At 50.8% G+C, this 19,661-nt stretch overlaps 1 protein-coding gene across 2 annotated transcripts in view; it reads right to left on the bottom strand.

The window, feature by feature from the left end:
- Nucleotides 1-19,661, bottom strand: part of WDR7 (WD repeat domain 7) — a 290,553-nt gene that overhangs the window by 202,057 nt on the left and 68,835 nt on the right. For both annotated transcript variants that reach the window (XM_045849693.1, XM_045849694.1), the window contains exons 15-16: nt 2,583-3,358; nt 1,168-1,256 (exon numbers count right to left, since the gene is read on the bottom strand). In XM_045849693.1, the coding sequence (XP_045705649.1) occupies nt 1,168-1,256; nt 2,583-3,358 (865 nt within the window). The remainder of the gene's footprint in view (nt 1-1,167; nt 1,257-2,582; nt 3,359-19,661) is intronic.

Genomic DNA, 19,661 nt, shown 5'->3' with positions numbered 1-19,661 from the left:
CACAGGTGTCAAGCTTGTGAAAAGCACGGAGCTACAAACTCATTTTGTGCATTTTTCTATATGTATATTTCATATGTAGTATGCAAGTATAAAAAGTTATGTAACCCGAACTATTAGCTTTTACACAACTTCCCATGAACTGTAAGATAATTACACGAGCATACTGCGGAGACTGATGGACGAGCGAGGGGCTGGACCGTGTGGAGCTGGAACGAAGGGCGGGGCTGGCGGAGAGCATGTGAGAGCTCGTCGTCCACAGCGAGAGGCCGGCAGACAGCGCCCGCGCCTGTGAGGCTGCACGCATGCACGGGTGTGAGAGCACACACCGCCTGCTCGGCTGAGACAGAGGGAAGCACCTGTCCCAGGGACGGACGGGGACAGGGGCACCGCAGGCATAAAGCCGGTGGCCAACTGTTTACTTAGCAAATCTTGTGGAACTACTCACTGACTCTTCACCACCCAAAGAGGTGGAAAACCGTGTGATTTTACATCCAAAATAAAAACCCTATGGAAAAAAGAACACCCATTCTACCACATTCTGTGCCAGACACACCTTCCGGCTGGGAGGAAAGCTCTCTGCGTGGACGTGACCCGCCCCCACCCCAGCTCGCTGGTGGGCTCCTGGGTCAGCCTCAAAATGAGCACAACAGACACTAAAGAAAGAGAAACTCAACCTGTCTTCTTCTCTCCCCCACAGAAAAACAGAGCTATAGACAAAAGTTAGGTACAACGGTTTAAGTAGAAAGGATTTCCACTTGTGGATTACAACGCACAGACTACCAGCAAACGGCAGAAGAATAGCTGGAGTTTGGAAACAGGGATTTAGAGGTTCCTACATGTAGTTAGACGATGGGCGTGACTTTTAAACTCAACACACACACGGTTCAGGCACCAGTGTGTCAAGTAAGGTGCCCCTAATGCATAAAAATTAGGCCAAAGACAGTACAATAAGATTATATGAAACAGGCTCATTTATCAATTTCTAAATAAATCTGATTTGTTTTTAACTGACATCTTAATTATCTGTATTTACATCTGGACTATAACAACTTTTCTCTCTTGTAACAATCTGAGACAAACAAAACGTTATGATTATACATTAGCTATGCCTCCTCGGTTTCTAGGGCTGAGATGTCATGTCAATTACACAGTAAGATTTAATTTTACCTTGTTTAATCTGTCCTTGCACAATATTTCTGGATGTTGGAGGGGAACCCCGTGCCCTAGAGAGGTCTGGGGTGCTTGGTCTAGGTGGCCTTTGAAAAGAAGAAAATACTATATTCATATTTTCATATTTCCAGAAGCATTTAAACTATTACACTAACTACAAATGAATTACAAAAGAAACACATACAGAATATTTTCAATTTACTGTCCCCCAAAAGGTAGTGATTTTTTGTTTGTTTTTTTACCTATATTTTCCATTTTGAATATTAATACAGTAAATTAATTAGCAAACAGGGAGTAAGAATTTAACAACTACAATTTATGCTTTATACTAGTTTAAGAACACTAGTATAAAGCATAAACACTAGTTTATGAACACTAACATACTCCCAGTGACAGATAAATATGATTACTACTTCACTGTTCAATATTAGCATGCTGAGAGTACAGCCCATCACATATCATTGGCCAAAATGAATTCATGGAACAATACACTGAGTTTGAAAGAATTCAGCCCTGAGATCTGGAAAAGGTGATAAAGCATGAAGAAATCTTGGGCATTAGAGAAAACTGCCTCATTTTGAATTCTGGCTCTATCACTTAGTACTTGTGGGACCTTGGACAGGTTACTTAACCTCTCTGGGTCTCAGTTTTTTTATCTGTAACAAAATACAATAAAAGTACCTACCTTAAAGGGTTAAGAGCATTATTGAGATTCTATCGGTAAAGTGCTTACAGCAGAGCCAGACACAAGATAAGTGGTACTTTAGCATTTGTTAGATTAAAAAATAATCTTAATATGGTCAACTTGCACTAAAGTGTAATAAAACCACAGTTTAAAAAGTAGCCTTCATGACTTCTGAAAAAACAGGAAATAGTTATTCAGGTTAAGTATTCTAGAAATATTAAAACAGTACTCTCCTGCACTTAGAAAATTATTTTCTTTTTTGCTATTGAAAAGTTCTAATTATACTTTTCACAAAAATTATGAACACAATCACTAAACACATATTATTCATACATATGGGTCACAATGAGGAGAAGCATTTAACTAAACATATATACATTTAAAATTAAATTGGTGCAGACTTTAAGTGGATATAATTCTAAGGTTATATGTGCTGAAATGCTAGTCTATAATTCATTTATTAAAGCTGAACTATAACCTACTTCCTCATTCCAAATTTACAAAAAACCACTAGTAGTCAGTATGTCTAAGTATAGAAAAAAAACTATGTAATTTTATGATGCTTTAAACCACCCACACTGTGTTTTAAGACTTAGAGGGGAAACACTGAGATGACACAAAAATGCTAATGTGGGTAGACCCCAAGAAAAAGCCATAGACAGTGACAAAATAAACGAGGTTTCTTTCTTTGTCACAGGAGAGTAAGATCAAGCCACGGGGGCCACACCTGGTAGGGCCCTTCTTCATGTGGTCGCCAATGAAAGTCGCATTGGTCATGCTCATCAGGGTGTTTGCCAGAGATATGACGGACAGGAGGTGCTGCGTGGTGACGGCCCGGGACACTCCGTACGTGCCCCGCCCCACTCCCTCCGTCGCCGTCGCCGCGAGCTTCCTGTCCACTTCCACCTTCCCGTGCGACAGCTTGCCCGCAGCCCGGTTATACCCGGGAAGCATCAGTGACATGTGACCTCCTCTGGACAGCAGGCCGAAGGACACGGGGCAGTGGGGCTTCAGCATGCCCAGGCGGTCCAGGCACACTTCGTCCAGAGCCTCGTTCAGGCCCCAGGCGTGCAGGCAGGACATAAACAGTTTGGCCGTGTCCATGGTCAAGTTGTACTCGAGCAGGGTCAGGGGCTTGGACTTGCTGGCCCGATACTCGGGGTCACTCTCCTCCCTCCTCTGCCTCATGGCCTCCTCGTCCTCCTCCTCGTCGTCCAGGAGGTGCTCCTTTATGTTCTCCTTGATGGTCTCCTTCACCTGCTGGAAGAGGACGGCGGCCCGCTTCCCGGTGAGGAAGGAGCCCCCTTTGTCTGCCCTGCCAGATGCTTTCTGCAGGTTCTCCGGGGAAATGAGCGCCGTGTTCGGCCTGGAGGCTTCCTCAGTCAGGAGCTGGATAATCAGCGCCTCCACATCGAAGAACAGCACGTGCACGTCGGGGTCCGCTAGGTTGGTCTTCAGTGCCTGGACCATCAGGGAGTTGTGGGAGTATTTAGGTAAATTTCCCTGCAATACATATTTTTAAAAGATGGTTATCATTTTAACTGTACAAGTGTGTTTAATTTCATGCATTCATTAGTGAACAAAACACAGTCAAAGGAATAAAAACCCTTGTTAAGGTGTCCTTTTAAGTACCTGTATCATTAAAAGTAACTCACTAACTTTGACAGTCATCAGTACGTAAAACAAAGGAACTTACACAACCAGAATTTTATGCTGAAATAATGATAAAATCAATTCATTTTTAAGGAAGGAGGTAACAGTTTATTATTGAAGCCAGGAGTGTTTTTACTCATAAAACAGATTAAAATTTATTTCAATCACATATGTAAACTCAGTCTCTGAAAATGAACTATTGTTCCACCTGAAAATAATGCATTTATCACGGCCTCTCATGCTTTTAAGTTGCCGTACCATCAAATCCCTCCTTTGCCTTTTTTTAAAAGTTTTTACTTTTAGAGAGAGGAGAAGGGAGGGAGAAAGAAAGGGAGAGAAGCATTGATATGCGAGAGAAACTTCAATCAGCTGCCTCTTGCATGCCCCCAACCAGGGACTCAGCCAGCAGCCACGGCAGGGTTCCTGACCAGGTATCGAACCAGCGACCTTTCCCTTTGTGGGATGATGCCCAACCCACTGAGGCACGCCAGCCAGGGCAAACCCCTCCTTCTTCTACTTCACCTTCTATCTCTTCCCGTTCGTAGACTCCTCTCCCTCCACAGGGACAGGCTGCAGTGCACTGAGACTCTACACAGCAGTCTTATCCTCTGACCATGCCCCCTCTCCTGTACATTCCCCCCTTGTCTGCTGCCCCTGTTAGCAAACTTATGGAAAGCGGTAGATTAATCCAATAAAAGCGTTTCAGTCCACCTCCTCCTTGAACTCTTCGCAGTACTGACATTGTTTTTGGTGAAAGAAAGACAGAGAAAATAAATGCAAATGAAAAGCATAAAAAGCCACCTCTTACGGCTTCCCAGAGAAACCTTCCTGGTGAGCCTTCGCATTCCGACCACCTTTCCCAGCCAACGGCCCTGGAAACGCCTCCTTCCTCTCCCATTAGAACCCGCACCCCTGCGTAGGTGGCTCCCTAGGTCCCGTCACCAGCCAGACCGGTCTCCTGAAGAGGGTTCCGACCGGTGTTTCCAACCGCTTGTACCTGGGTGTCCGCCGTGCCCCACCTTTCTCAGGTCCTGACCTCCACCTCCCCGCCGACGCCGCTGCACCTCCCACGGCATCGCTCCTCTCCCGTTCTGTCCCCTCCGCCACCGACCCCCACCACGTTCAGGCCCTGCCTTCTCCCCCTAAACAGGCTTCGCTGCCCCCAGCCTCCTCACTCCGACCCGACACCCACAAATCTGCAGACTTCCTTGGACACACACACCTAATCATGTCACCCTCTGTCAAAGAACCACCTTTATCGTGGATTATTAAGAGAAACAGGGAGTACAAAATTATTAAAAACTAAATCAAGCACTGGCTGGTGTGGATCAGTGGACTGAGCACCAGAAAGGTTGCAGGTTCTATTCCCAGTCAGGGTACATGCCTGGGTTGCAGGCCATGACCCCCAGCAACCGCACATTGATGTTTCTCTCTCCCTCTCTCTCTATCTCCCTCCCTTCCCTCTCTAAAAATAAATAAATAAAATCTTTAAAAAAAAAAAAAGAGGTTTCCATTGCATTTTATAACTCAAGGGTAAAATCTTTGCAAAGCAAAGACTTCTTTATAAAGCACAAAACATCCCACAAAAATGCATCGCTGCCCACCCCTCCAAACTCATCTCCCCCCACAACCCCTACATCTCCACTGCAACCAGGTTCAAGCACTCTCCAGAACTTGCGCCCTTGCATCGCTTGTGCCAGCGGGGCGCCCCTTCCTCCACCCCCACTGCCACCGAAGTCACACTCCCACCCTCCCTGCGGGGAGCGGCTCAAAGGGCTGCTCTTAAACCATGATTTCCAGAACTGTCACCGATTCTGCCTCCTCTGTGTGAATCTCTGCTCTGAATGGAATGAACGAGGTTTAAAGGAAGGTAGAAAATAAACACTATTTCTATAGAACTGCTAAGGAAGCTTAGGTGCATAAGTAATAGATACACTTACACTACATAAAACACAACGGAACAGAGTCCAGGCTCCAGAGACTCTGTGTATTTAATTCACTCATGCCGCATTCACCTACGTTTGTGAGAGACACCGGAGATGCAAAAATAACTAAGATGGTTTTTCTGGTCATGGGACTCAAAACCGACAGTTAAAGAGTGGCGTGTGAAGAAGTTATTACAATGTGGTATACACGGTGCCCTAAATAAAGGAGACTGCAAGATAACATAAGGGCCACAAGAAGCGGAAATGCCAGCTCCGCTCACTCGGGGTGAGGGGGATCCCCGCAGAAGGGGAGCTGGAGCCACGAAAGGGCACTCCCCGCGGAAAAACGGCGGGGCGTGGGGAAAGTGAGGCGGGGAACACCCCAGGAGGGATGCTGGTGGCCCCACAGTGACCGTGGTGAGGAGGCCACACACAGACGGTTCCCCGAGGGCACGAAGGTCCACACTGCGCATCAGAACGCCATCCTGCAACTCAGAAGCCACGAACGGAACTCCTCTCAGAAACCACAGTTGGCGTTTCTTAAAACACACCCCCGGGCCTGCCCTTGGGCCTGAACCCATGCCCCTGGCAACAGGGCGGAATCTGCCCCGTGATCACCCCAGGTGACCTTTCGCAGAGAAGTCAGTCTGAGACCTGCTGTCTGGAGGCTTTACTGGGGGGACTAATGTGATCAAGTGCAATTTTATAAACGTTTATCCACCAGCCATGTTGGCCGAAGAGATGCGACGTCAGAGTCATGAATAAAAGCTGGGGAGAAACAGACGCCGACCCGTCCAGATAAGGGAAGATACAAGTACTCAACGGCACCGAAAACGTACAGGCCAGACGAGATGGACGAGTAACGGTGCACAGCGCCTTCTCACTCCTCTCGGCACTGTGCTTTCCCTGCCTTTTCAAACACCGCGTGTGCAACGTCAGACCCCACGCTGAATGCTCTGTGGCTACCGACACCAGTGTGATCGAATGATACGTAAAATTATACACTTACAGTAACACTGTTATATCTAATATAATATTGGTATGAAAACCGTAATTAGCAATGCCACCACATACTACTAAACAGGAGGGAATGAGTAATAATATTACATTAAAAGAAAAGAGCCCCGAGCACTTCGGTAGACGTTGTCAGGTAGATCTCCCAATAAAGATCTACAAAGGTTTTTTTTAGGAGAAAGAGAGACCATTTCCACGAAAGAAAACAAAGTCGCACACGTTTGGCAAAGGAACTGTTAAGCCGCCGGAGTGGCTGAAGAACGAGAGAAGGCGGGGTGAGGACATGGGGTCGCCTTTGCAGCGCTGCTGGGGTGTCAGCCCCGTCTGCACCCCAGGTCGCCCCGCTCTCCGGCTCTGCCGCAGGAGTGCCAGCAGCCAGCCCGCGTGCTCGGGCGATGGAAGTGTTGTCTAGTGACCCCTCTTACCACAACTGCTCACACGGGGCTATGGACTGTGTCCCTGAGGCAGAAACGGAGCTGAGAGCAATCCACGCTCAGAAAAAGAGAGGGCAGGACCAAAAGGAGGAGAACGCGGCAGTAAGGGCAGTGGAGAGGAGAACGGAGGGAGGCTGAAAGAGCCAGGGCGGGTGGCTCATCCCCAAATCCTGTACGCGAACGACAGCTTCTGACACCACCGAGTCCTGCGTGTGACTTGTGACGCCGGGCATAGATAGGACTTACCCAGTCAAGTCTCACACGACAACATGCAGATGCCCAGCAGGTGGTGGGGGTAAGACTTCAGCTGAACTCACGGAGAGCGCGAGCTGGTCTCCAACACATTTGACATCCCATCTCACACTAAGATGGGCTAAAGGAAAATGAATAAAAACATCTCTCAAACGCCAAGGAGCTCTTGGCTTCATCGTAAGACACCATGTGGACAGCAAACTGACTCACTCAAACCACCGTCTATTCCCAACAAGTTCAGGCCCGGGCTGCCTGACCCTGGAAACCCTTTAACAGGAATGCCAGTCTGCTGCCCTCCCACCTTTATCAGGGACACCTGAAATGTGTGCTCACAAACCACTCTTTCACGATCACGGAGGAAGATTCAGTTCAATCCCACAAACACCGCGGAGAGACTACCGTGTGCAAGGTGCTCGGAGAAAAGTGAAGCCTCTGCACTTCGGGCAACAACTTTAAGACTTACTGAAAAAAGGTCAACAAGAAAAACTAAACCATAAGGTATATACAAATGAAATGGTCTCAAGTTTATTAGCAAGATGCAATGGTAAATGCGAAACACCCATGGGGTCGGCAGTCAGACAGGTGTGAGGGTAAGGACGGAGGGCCAGGTGCAGGAGGTCGCCAGGGTGGAAAGCCCCGGGTGCCCAGCAATGGGCACAACTAGGAAAACCTGTACTTTGCCCCTGGGCACCCGTCCCTCCCCTAGCACATCGCTGGTCATGAGGTTCGAGCCCTCCCCTGACCTGTCCTCCCTGGACGTTGCTAGTCAGGCAGGTAAGACCCTCCTACAGGGGGAATGAACGAGGGGTCCAGAGAAGAGCCCGTATGCATCGAGCCCCCAGGACCACGAGGGTCTAACCTGCAGCAAATGCATGCAGGCCTCAGTTGTGCTCCACCTGCAGGCCCGGAAAGGCGGCCAAACGGGACAAGTGACGCCAAGGCTGCCGTCAGGACCACGTCCCTGAGAGGGCTCACCTGGAAAGCCGGTGAAAATTCCACTGGGGTCTGCCCCAGACCGCCAGATAAACACCCTCAGGGCGAAGAACCAGCCCAAAGCCTTGCCCCATCCCTTTGACTGCCTCTGCGACTTGGGTCCTGAGCCCGGCTCTTCTCCCCCTGTGGCTCTCGAAATCGACTTTCCCTTCCAGGTTGAGTCTTGGCCCTGAATCCTTTCTCAGCCAGGACTCAAGCCCCAAGGTTGCCAGAGAGAGGTCCAGTCTGACCCCACCAGCCTGACAGCTGGTGCCGCTGGCTCACTGCCGACATGTACATACATGTACATACATATAAGTATACATACACGTAAACACACACACACGCACATACTTAGAAAGCTCATAAGACACACATCTGACATTTTCATTGTAAATACTAAACCTGCTGTCACTTCATGTTTTCTGTGTAGGGAGAAATAGACATTTAACCATTTCAAATTCTCCAGAAAAAAACTTGACCTACAATAGAACAGAATTGCAACGATAGGAAGAGACATCACTGCATGGCTTGCTCATCACTGAAAGCCGACCTGCGGCGCTCACTTTGACAGGAGGAGGCAACACCGTCTCCGTGAAAACTGAGGGGAGCGACTGAATGCCGAGGCCAGAGGCCCCTTGCCCAGGCGAGGGGTGCTCTTCGCCAGCAGGCCCACACCCGGACACTCCATCGACGGCAGGCCCCGCCAGGAACGGCAGCAACGAAAACTTACAGTCTACAGCCAGGACACCGTTAACGCGCTCTTGCCATAACCCTGAGTGTTCGCGTAGAATTGAGTATGTGCGAGGTTGAACAGCGTCTGCTGAAACGCCAGCAGCGCTGGCCCCTAACGCCAGTGACCCAATGGCACTGTGTGTTTCACTTTGTCCGGGGACCTCAGTTTAAAACACCGGCGGGAATTTGCTCTGGCCTCACTCCCATCAATAGTCCTGATTTAAAAGCTTACTTATTACGGAATCATTTTTTAACACCACAGTTTTTGAGACTCTTTGGAAGTTAGCTGGTAAAATAATGTTTTATTCGTGCTAAAGGAGCACTAGGTCCGACCTACAAGCAGAACATCAAATGGCCCAGATTTCTACCTAAACACAGTGTGGATTCCTGCCAGTGAGCATCAGGCATCAGCAGATTTTGATGCTCAAGTGTGAAGCAAAAGAGTGGGTAATTTCTTTTTTAATCTGAATCTGCTTTGAAACCAGAGGTCAAGGCTGCTGAGAGTAAGACCAGCAAACATACATCTAACACACACGATCACACACACACGCTTCTAGAAATATCAATACTGAGTCCTAAAATAGAATACAAGAAAAATATGTATTGAAAAACATTACTACACTTACAAAATAATTATATAAGCATCCTAGTTATAATGTACGGTTTAAATAGTTTTTAGTTTGCCAAATATGGTATAAAAAATGGTTTACTATCTAAGAGTATTTTGGTAGAAAAATAAAAAACAATTTTACTCCTGATTAGGGATAGGATATTTTATTGAATAAAGACCTTTAAAGGAACTGAAGTTTTGACGCATAAAATGTTAAATGCAAAACGTTCAACAAATAAACCACACTGACGTCTTCATGTACTTTTAAATTTTTCTTAAAAAATCAGCTAAGGGAAAATCCCACCACCTACCATTTTTAAAATATGGCTTCAATATTAATGATTTTAAGGACCAGAAAAAAAAGAAGAAAAAGGGTGGGTGCAGGGGAACAAAAACTACCAACCCAGAAAACGTGTGCCTGAAATGGACGTTTGGCGCCCTCTGCTGTCCTACTGCTGTTACTTCATACAAGCGGTTCGGGTAACGCGTTCTTTCTCAGAGATGCCATCTAAGCCGGAATGCACAACTTCCTTATCTTCAGTATTTGATTTTGGGTCGGACAAGATTTTATGGTTAGGCATTAATGAAAGTATACTCAGAGTTAATGTTATTTCACTTCCTTTCATGTGTTTTCATTAAGTAGTATATTAATAAGCTTAAGAAAAAACAGTTAACCTACTAAGATTTTAAGTTTTGACATTTGATGCCGTAACTCTAATTTATTTGATATAACATGAATAAAATGTAAATTATTCAAAAGTAAATTACGAGTGTTAAATGTGAATGCTTAGATCGTGCCTTTTTTTAAAAGAAAATATCTTCTAAAGGTATTTCTACAGGCCGTGTCTTACTCAATAATAATGTTTGAATAATAATATCCAAATGGCTCTACTACATTAAAAGATTAGGAGAGTAGCATACTAGGTTTCCACATGGAAACACAAAAGAGACTGACTCCCACGCTCCCCAAAGAGCCAGGCTCTCGGAGGCAGGAGGCCAGGCCGAGGGCCGGGGAGGCCGGGCGCCCACAAGCCTCCGCCCACAGGCCCCTGTGAGCCCGCCCTGGCCCAGCCCCGCCTCCCCTCTCTTCCCCGGGAAGAAGGGACTTCAGGGAGAAGTTGGACACAGCTAATAGGTAACACAGGCAACATGCTCTCTCTCCCGCAAAACAGATAATAAAAACGAATTCACTCAAAACACATTTGAATATAGTTCGATCCAGCTGCAAGAAAGACACTGTAAAAAAGTTAAAAAATAAAATAAAAAGAAAGCGCTCCTATCATAACCTACGCAGGCTCCTGGGTATGCCAAAACCCTCGACACACCGCGAACGAACAAGGGAGTCAGGAGGAGCGGCTCTGACGCCAACGTGGTAACAGAATGAAAAGGAGAAAGGAAACCTGCTCTCAGCCACCTGGGGTCGCTGTGGCCAGCAACCTCCGACTTCGGGAACATTTACACTCGGGAGGGTCGACTGTGTGGCCCCCGCCGGCCTCAGCCCACGCCTCGCACGACTGTCACTGCGCCCAGTCACCGTCCCTCCCGAGCCTGCCCACGCTGTCACCCTGCCCCACGCTGTCACCCTGCCCCACGCTGTCACCCTGCCTGGGGGAGTCTTCCCACGTCCCTGCCCGGTGTCAGGCCTCTGCACAAACGTGTCTTTTTAGGGAAGCCCTCTTGACAACTCCTGGGGCTGGTTCCTCTCCTTGGCGCTCTTTCCCACTGGGTCCACACCCACATCTGAGCGGGACTCCTCGATGCAGGGCGTGCAGGTGGGCATGCAGGTGCTGATGTACCTGACACGCCCCCCAGCTGCTCCGGCCTGGGGCCTGGCTTACAGAGTGCACTCAGTATGTACAGGATGAATGAATGAATCCACCGGTCAAGACTGTTCATTTAAGCTGGTGTGTGTTGACTACCTACTGTGATAAATACTCCCAAACACGTTACCCGTCTAACTTCATTGTAACCTTATCACCTCCACTTTAAAGTAAAAACCAAATGGAAGCTCAGAGGTGAGCCCGTCCAACACACGTGCCCCACAGCATCCGTCAACAGTTAGGGTCAGTGCTGAGGGTAAAGGAGGAAGTCGGGACCCTGCTGGCTCCGCCTGGCACCCTGATTCAGGAGGCTCTCGGTGTCAGCGCTGCAGAGAAGCTAGACCTGCAGCGAGAGGAGGGGAGGGGAGGGGAAGAGTGAACCCACCCCACCTGGATCAGCCCTCAAACCCTGGGCCGCTCGCAGTGGCGCGCTGAGGGGACACTTGGTTCTGGGCACTGCCAACAGCAGGAGGGACAGCAGAAGGTCCCTTGGGGAGCTCATCGTCTGGTACGGGGCAGGGGTTCTCCGCCAGGGGTGAGGCTCCCCACAGCCCAAAGGGACCTCTGGAAAAGCCTGGAGACACCTTTGTTAGTCTCAACTGAGAGAGGGTGCTAATGACAGCCAGAATTAGCTAATGAGAGAGACCTGGGATGCCACTATGCACAGGGCAGCCCCCAGAGCAAAGGACCATCCAGCCCCAAATGGCAACGGTGGTGATGTGAAGACGGCCTGTCACAGAGAAACGGATGCGTGCACAAAGGCGTCTTCTTGCCTCCGCACAGAGGACACGCCCTGCGATGGAAACGGAAACCAAAGGCCCCGGACCAGAGAGGACAGACTGACTCTACCAGACTTGGCTGCATCACCAAACAATCCCGGAGCCTCTGCAGAGACAGTGGTCACAGACCTGGGGCTCACGGGGTGAGTGGGGGTTGGCCAGGCAAGGGGGCAGGGATGAGGGCCCCCGAGGCACAGCACACGGCTGGTGGCGCTCCGTTCACTGGAGCACTCGGGAGGGAGCCTGGGGAACCCTCAAACCCTGATGGGTGCTGCTCCCCACCCCTCTGCTGTCTGTGCCTTCCTCTATTTCACCGACCTCCTCCTCCATGCCCACCTGCTGCCCCAGAAAACAGCACTGCACCAAAGCTGACCGCTGCCAGGTGAGACTGTGACTGAGAACAATAGGTGTCTTCATCCAAACTCAGAAGACAGGCGTGCGTGGGCAATGTTACCGAAAGGATCTTTGGATGCACAGGGTCCGGCACAAGGAACGCCCCTGTTTTATTACAAAACCTTTTGTTACGAGATCCTAGGCATATAATTCTGTAACATAACAACACCACACTCAAGCACCCCATGTGATGTTTTAGATGAAATGTTCAAATTAAAACCATAAATGATCGCACCCATATTCATTACTGCACCAGTCACACTCACGCAGGCGTTACCTCTGCCAGAGCCGGTGCTCTGCCTGTTCCAGCCTAGTGCGAGCACGGCACAGAACTGCAGCCACAACCACTACACACCAAATACACTGCCCCGGCAGCGCCGCAAACCACCTCCCTGAGGTGACGGACTGAGGAATGCATTTCCACCGGAAGTTAAACTCAGGGCCTAACTACCATGCCATGTACATCATCTTACGAGCCCCACATCTGAAAACCTTGAAAACCTCAAAGTCGTCGTCACTGGCCCCCAGCCTGGTGCGCCGCCCATCATTCTGGCAGATGTCACCACCCGGATAGGTCAGTGGTCTTCCAGGCGTGGTCTGCAGCCCTGGGCGCTCGAGGGGCCTCCTTCAGGATGTGAAACCAGAGCCGGAGAGCAAACGCCACGTCCAGCCTGCGGTCCGTTAGTAACCGAGGGAGCTGTGAGGGTCCACGTGCCGATCCCGCTGCAGGTGCTGCTTCTGTCTTTCGACCTCTGTACTTTTAAGGCAGCACCTGACTGCAGTTTTCCAGACTTTCACTGCAACCCATCTGCACCCATCACCTGGCGGTGTCCTGCTCATTCTTCAACGTCCCCTCCTCCAGGAAGCCGGCCAGTCCCGGCCGCGTGAGCCGAGGCCCGGGTTCTGCAACGCCCTCTGCCTCGCCGGAGACCGCACTGGCCGCGCTGCCCCGTGCCCGTCTGCCCTGCTCCCTGTAGGCGGGCAGTGGCTGCACGTCTTACTCACCGTGGCTCCGCGGGGCCCAACCCAGTGCCTGGCCATCGGCACGAGCTTCGTGAACTAGGCTGATTTGTAACAGAAGCTGTAAAAGTCAAGAAGTTTGACCATATTCCCCATAGTCTAATAAAGAGCAGAGTTTGCAAGCACACTAGGAGAAGATAAATTACTTTTTTACCCGGGGTACTAACATACTCAGACGTAGCCACAACTCTTCACGCTTCTATCAAACATACTATCAAACAGCGCCTTCGAATTCCCTGGTAGGAGTCGAACAGGAAGTCCCACACACGAGGGCGAGAAAGACCAGGCCACCCAGAAGGTCACGGGGCTCAGTCCGCCCAGCGTTCCCGTCCTCTCAGCAGTCGGCTGTTTGATCTATTATGTTGAGGGGGTGAAAGAGATCTCTCCTTTGCTGTATGTCACTTAAATTGCGCAAGTATCTAAATTTCTCATCAGGTAGTGTGGTGTGTTCATCTGTTTCCGAGGATGAAACAACACGGTTCTGAATGTAAAACCATCTTGGAGCAAGACCGCTTTTTCCTGGCTCGGAATCGTGTTTACTGTGACCGATGGATTCATGAACCCATTACACACCCACTGTGTGCACGGCGCGGGGCCCACGAGGCCCCACAGCCGCGGGGCGTGTGACGTGCCAGGAGGACTCCCCATGTCTGTGTCAGTGTTTGAGCATGTTATGCACCGACCGTGAAAAATCCGTGGTGCCTAATTCAAGACTTCTGAAAAAGGGAAGAAAGCCAAAACCCTGTAATCAGTAATAAGTTTGGTAAATATCAATGAAATATGTGGCTAGTTTTAAGAGTTACATTTTATTCCTTAATAGAATAATTGGTATCATATTCATAGTAACCTAAAGCTCATTTCCCTCAAACTGGCGGAGCTGGTGCTAAGTTCACCTGAGCTGGAAATGGTCAAAGCATTCATCCCACCCTGTGAAATACCCGCACACACACAGAAGCACACGCACGCACAACCCATACACAGTGCACTTTCCCGCCCTGTGAAATACCCCCCCCACACACACACGGAAGCACACACACGCACAACCCATACACAGTGCACTTTCCCGCCCTGTGAAATACCCCCCCCCCACACACACACGGAAGCACACGCACGCACAACCCACACAGAGCGCCCTTCCCCGTGCACTCTGACAGCGAGGCGAGTATGAAAGATAAGAGAGAAGAAAACTAGGACAGGGACATGTCGGAGGGTGTGAGCTGCTCTGCAGAGTGACTCATTTAATGGGACGGCCGGGCTGTGGAGAGGATCAGATGGAGGGGGAGAGAAGAGCAGGGAGGGAGGAGGGCCAGGCCAGCGGGGCTCCGTGAACTGCCCCGTGTTTACGTGTCTGTGATGGCGGCCACTGATGTAACGGTGTGCGTTCAGGAACTGAGTACTGCCTCGCCTCTACACCTGTGCCTCCTCAACTGCTTCAACTCTTTTAACTTATACTTGGCGTTCCAAAAAAACTTGTTAAAGATCACTCATTCCTCGAGCAATCTCTTAACCAAAAGCCTCACGTTACATTCTCAAGTTTTCATTCTAGGAGCTTCCGCAATAATTTTAAGTTTCTACCAACTGATAAGCAACAGAGAGGGAAGCAGTGTTAAGAAATAAAACTCACTGAAGGCCCGCTGGAGAGTCTCAAGGTCGCTCTCTCTGACCACCAGATGCCCCACGGTGGGCTTGGGGCCGCAGGTGGGGCAGTGCAGGAGGGACTCCCAACCCAGGCCGACGCACCCGCCAGAAGCTTAGGGGTCTTCCCACGTGAACAGAGAGGGTGTGTCCCCCAAATTCAAGCCCACACTGGTGTAGTATCAGTATGACCCAGAAAACAGAAAACTACATATATTCACAGATGTGCTTCATCTAGTTCAAATAATATACAATTCATGTAAAGAAAATAAATGCTTAATACTATGTCTCCTTAACGACTTCACTTTGCTGAATTTACCTTTCCCATCAAGAATAGAAACTGAAAGGGATTCTGGGAAGATCACAGCAGCATAGTTCCTAGATTTTTCCAACCCTCCCATAAAGAGGCAATACTCATTTTTAACACCCAAAGGCAACCATGTTAATGTTTCGGTATGCTTTTCTGTTTACTCCCGGCCCCCCACCCCCGACGCGAGAACATATTTTCCATGCTCAGGGTCACGGAACGCACATGATCACTTCTCGCTAAGCAACATAAGAGATGGGGAGAGTTCCGACTTCCCAAACGTACACACAGTGCAATTTCTTGGTAGGGTGGTTCCTGCAAGGCCTGTCGTTTTCTTGTTTTCCGCCATCCAGCCCAGAGCTGGGGGCCCCACTGCAGCAGAACAGGTACTTGCTGAGCTGAGCCGACCACCGGCTGGGATGACCTCTAGCCCAAACCAGCACCACACGTGACTGGGGAGGAGAACTCGGAGGGCCAGGACAGGGCGTGAGAGCTGCTGCCAGCCACGGCAGGGCAGGGCCAGGCGTCGGAGGACCTCCTCGGGGTGGGGACCCGAACGCCGTCTGTCCTCACCTGTGCTTCGCACGTAGTCAGCACCGGTCCCACTGGTGGCCCCTTGGTGTGAGAGTCATGTTTCCCCTCTGCCTCTGATGTAAATTACAGACCCTTATGGTCCCTTTGTCATGGTTAATTCCGCCACCAAAGCAGCTCTGGATTGCTTAAAAGATCATTAGTGGGCAACAATAGGAGTTTGATCAAATGAATTAGGGTACACCCATACCATGAATACTAGGCAGCCAATAAAAGTCACGCCTTCTCAGGGCATCTAATCACATAGGGAAAAAAGCGTACAATACATAGTTAAGAAGAGAATAAAAGCAGTTTTTAAATCAGTCGTCACAGAGTAATGTTAGACAGGGTTACAAGTGATTTTTATTTTTATACTTCCCATTTTTCTGCTATGAACATACTACTTCAAATAAATGCTTTAAAAGTGTGTGCTCTAAGAAAATAAAGTCTCCAAATTGCTACAAAGAAGAAGAAGAGCCTATTTGCTTGTCTGCTTGTGTTGAAGGACCCCACAATTCTGATGAGGGGTGAGGGTCCCCGAGTTCCTGAGCAGCCGGTGGCTTCTCTGCGGAGGAGGAGGTGGAGGCAGGAGCGGCGCCTGGGACTGGGGAGACAGCAGAGCGCAGGGTCCCCGCGGTGGCAGCACCCGGCTGTGCCCGGGGAGGGGCCTGCGGGCTCCGCAGAGGCAGTGAAGTCCCAGAACGGCCCAGAGGGACAACGGGGGCCGGGCTCCCGGAGCACGGCGACCAAGGAGTTGGAGGCACCGCGCCCCGAACTTCCATTTCTAAGGGCTCGTCTCGTGGAAAGTTCACGAGAACTTTCCACGAGTGCAGAGGCACGTCTGAACTAGCCTGAATGACTTAGGGTAGCAAAAAATTAGAAACAACCCAAAACGGCCAGCATTTGGAGGGTTCATTGAACCCGGGCTCCCCTCTCGCCCCCAAAGAAAACTCAAACCGCGTTAGGAACACGTAGTCTACGCAGGCAGCGAGCGGGACCTGCGGAGCTCCAGAGGGGCCCGGGCTGGGCCTGCGCCTGGGCCTGGGCCTGGGCCCACTTCCACCCGAGCCCGCCTTATGCTCTGGAGCATGCAGCAGACACCTTAAATGCCGTTAGTTCTCGGGGGACGTCAAGACCTGCGCAACCTGGGTTTGGCCACGGGTTCAGCAACGAGGCCTGCTCTTCATGCTGCACCCAAGGGCCCCCAAGTCCCGGAGACGGCTCTGAAGGGCACCGAGCATCTTCCGCTCCATTCTCTGGTCCACCGGACCAGCCGCCCTTTGCGGTGCTGCCCCACTCTCGGTGGCCCTTCCTTCCAGCCTGCGCTCGAAACCACAGTGCGTGGCCACAACCAGCCCAGCCTTTTACGTTTGAGAACTCGGGAAACGGTGAAAACTGCGACTTGTTGCCACAGGTTGTCTCCTCTTCAGGGCTGTAGGAAAACCCCAGCCCCAGGGGCCACGAGACGTGCCCCACAGAGGCGGGGACAGCATCTGCCCGCATCCAGGTGGCCACTGCCAGGACACGCGGACTGCCAGTGGCTGGTCAGCGGCCCCAGGAGTCAGGTTTTTACCAGTCTGCTTGCAGCCTCTTTCCTTGATGTACAAACCGCGAGGGGGAGGGAGGCCCTCACGGGGTCAGACTGGGAGCCGGGCCCACGTTCCCCTCTACAGACGGACGCCCACCGCACAGCCATCCGAGCACCCTGCTGTACCGCTGCAGGACAGGACACGGGGACAGAAGGTGGGAGCCTGGGGGCGCTTCCTCCCTCACCTCCACCCTCTCCGTAGCCTGGGCAGGGTGGCTGGGGTGCCAGCTGGCTGCCTGAGAAGAGCCCCTTCCCCCTTCCACGAAGCTGCTTAGTCTCGGCCCCCCCTGCTCTGCCCCCTGCCCTCCCAGCAGATGTTCCCGGAGCAGCTGGGGTCCGTGTCAGCTGCTCCGCTGGTCTGCAGACTGCGCACCTGCCTGGAGGCCAACCACAGGTGCCCACACCAAGGCTCGGAGAGGAGGCTGCCCTCCCCACGCTGCTGGAGCAGGCCAGGCCGGCAGCAGTGGTGGGCGCCAGGCAGGCCGGGACGCGGTGGAGGGCAAGAGAAAGTAGGGGGGAAGGAGTGATGTGGACAAACCTGGGTTTTGAGATGTGGGCTGAGAACGAGGTTCTTGGGGAAGCGAGCCTGGGAGAGGGGCTCACAGAGGCCAGGCAGGCCTGCGGGAGGGGGGGTGTGGGGGTGGGGGTCCCTCAGACCCTGGGCAGCACACCCAGAAAAACCCTCGAGTTTAAATTTTTTGACTTGTTCTTCAAACAAGCTTTTGCAAAGAATCACTGAGAAACGCCAGAGGGATTGAAAGACACCTTCCACTTTGCGGCTCTAGCTCGTGCCCTGTTCTGAGACGGGACCGAGTCCGTCACCACCACCAGCCTTCCCGAGTCCCGTGCTCATCTCGGGAAGGGCGCAACTGCGCCGCACCGTGCTCGGAAACAAACCAGCACTTCCTCCAAATAAACAAACAAACAAATAAATAACAAGAGGGCAACGAGGCAGCGTAATCAGAACCCATCGAAAACATTTTCAACAGAACTAGGCGACGAAGGATGTCCACAAATCCCCAGATTCAAGCAGAGGCAAACACCTGGCATCAGGTGTCTCTGAGGGAAGAAGGAAAAGGGAGCGGTGAGACATCTGAGCATCTAACAGGAAAACGGTGAAGCAGGGAGCTGACCCTCATCAGGAAGCAACAGGGGGTCGATCTGAAACTAGCCGCTGAACTGGGAAGGGGTTCCACCCCCTCAACAGCGAGTCAGAGCGCGGCCCCGGGTGGACCAGCCGGCCTGAGGGGCTGGCCCATCGCAGCCGCGGGACGGGACGCCTGCCACAGTGCTGCGTCCTCGGGGTCCCTCCCGAGAAGGGGCCCCTGACAGAGGGAAATGGCTCAGAACGTAATAAAGCCGACAGGTAGTTAAAAAGAGGGTGGGAGGCAGCGGAACAGGACCAAGGAACCCGAGCGAGCAGGCCGCCAGGTTTCTGCGCCGCAGAGAACAGCGGAGGAGGAGGAGGCCGTACTAAGTCGGAAAGACTCCCTGCATCCGCCAGGCAAAAAATGCAGAAAAAATCGTTTCGCAAAAGACTGAGCAACAAAAAGTACTGAGGTGGAACCATTGTAAGTAAAAAGAGAAGAAAAACCGGTGGGGGGGGGGGGGGAGGAAATGCTGAAAAAGCAGATAAAAAGGAATGTACTACTTGAAAACAAGCTAAAGGACATTTTCAAAGTAGTAACACGAAAGAACAACATAAATGAGGATTAGAGGAGTCAGAAGCACAATGGCTGAACACACGAGGGGACTGGAAATAAAGTGTCGATTCTGCCACGAAGCCTGAACTCAGAGAGACGCGACGCTGACAAAACCTGACCGAGCACGCCCCCAGAGAAGCAGAAGTTGGGGAGGAGGGAAAAACTGAAATCAAACGGAAATGAAGCTTTTTTCCAGTTGTAGGAGGCGAGCTTGTGGTTGGCACATCTGAAAACAAACGGGAGTGGGCAGAAAATTATTTACATAAAGGGGGGAACTGAACAAATAAACACACACATTGGAAATGCTGAGAGCTGCAGAGTTACGGCATGCCCAGGGGGCACCAGCACACACGCCGCGGTGTTTTGTTAGAGTCGGCGATAGTGGTGCCGACTCGT

This window comes from Phyllostomus hastatus, unplaced genomic scaffold (genome assembly GCF_019186645.2).
Source record: "Phyllostomus hastatus isolate PE091 unplaced genomic scaffold, TTU_PhHast_1.1 phas_contig_80, whole genome shotgun sequence".
Lineage (NCBI taxonomy): Eukaryota > Metazoa > Chordata > Mammalia > Chiroptera > Phyllostomidae > Phyllostomus > Phyllostomus hastatus.
This window is presented reverse-complemented; position numbering and strand designations above follow the sequence as displayed.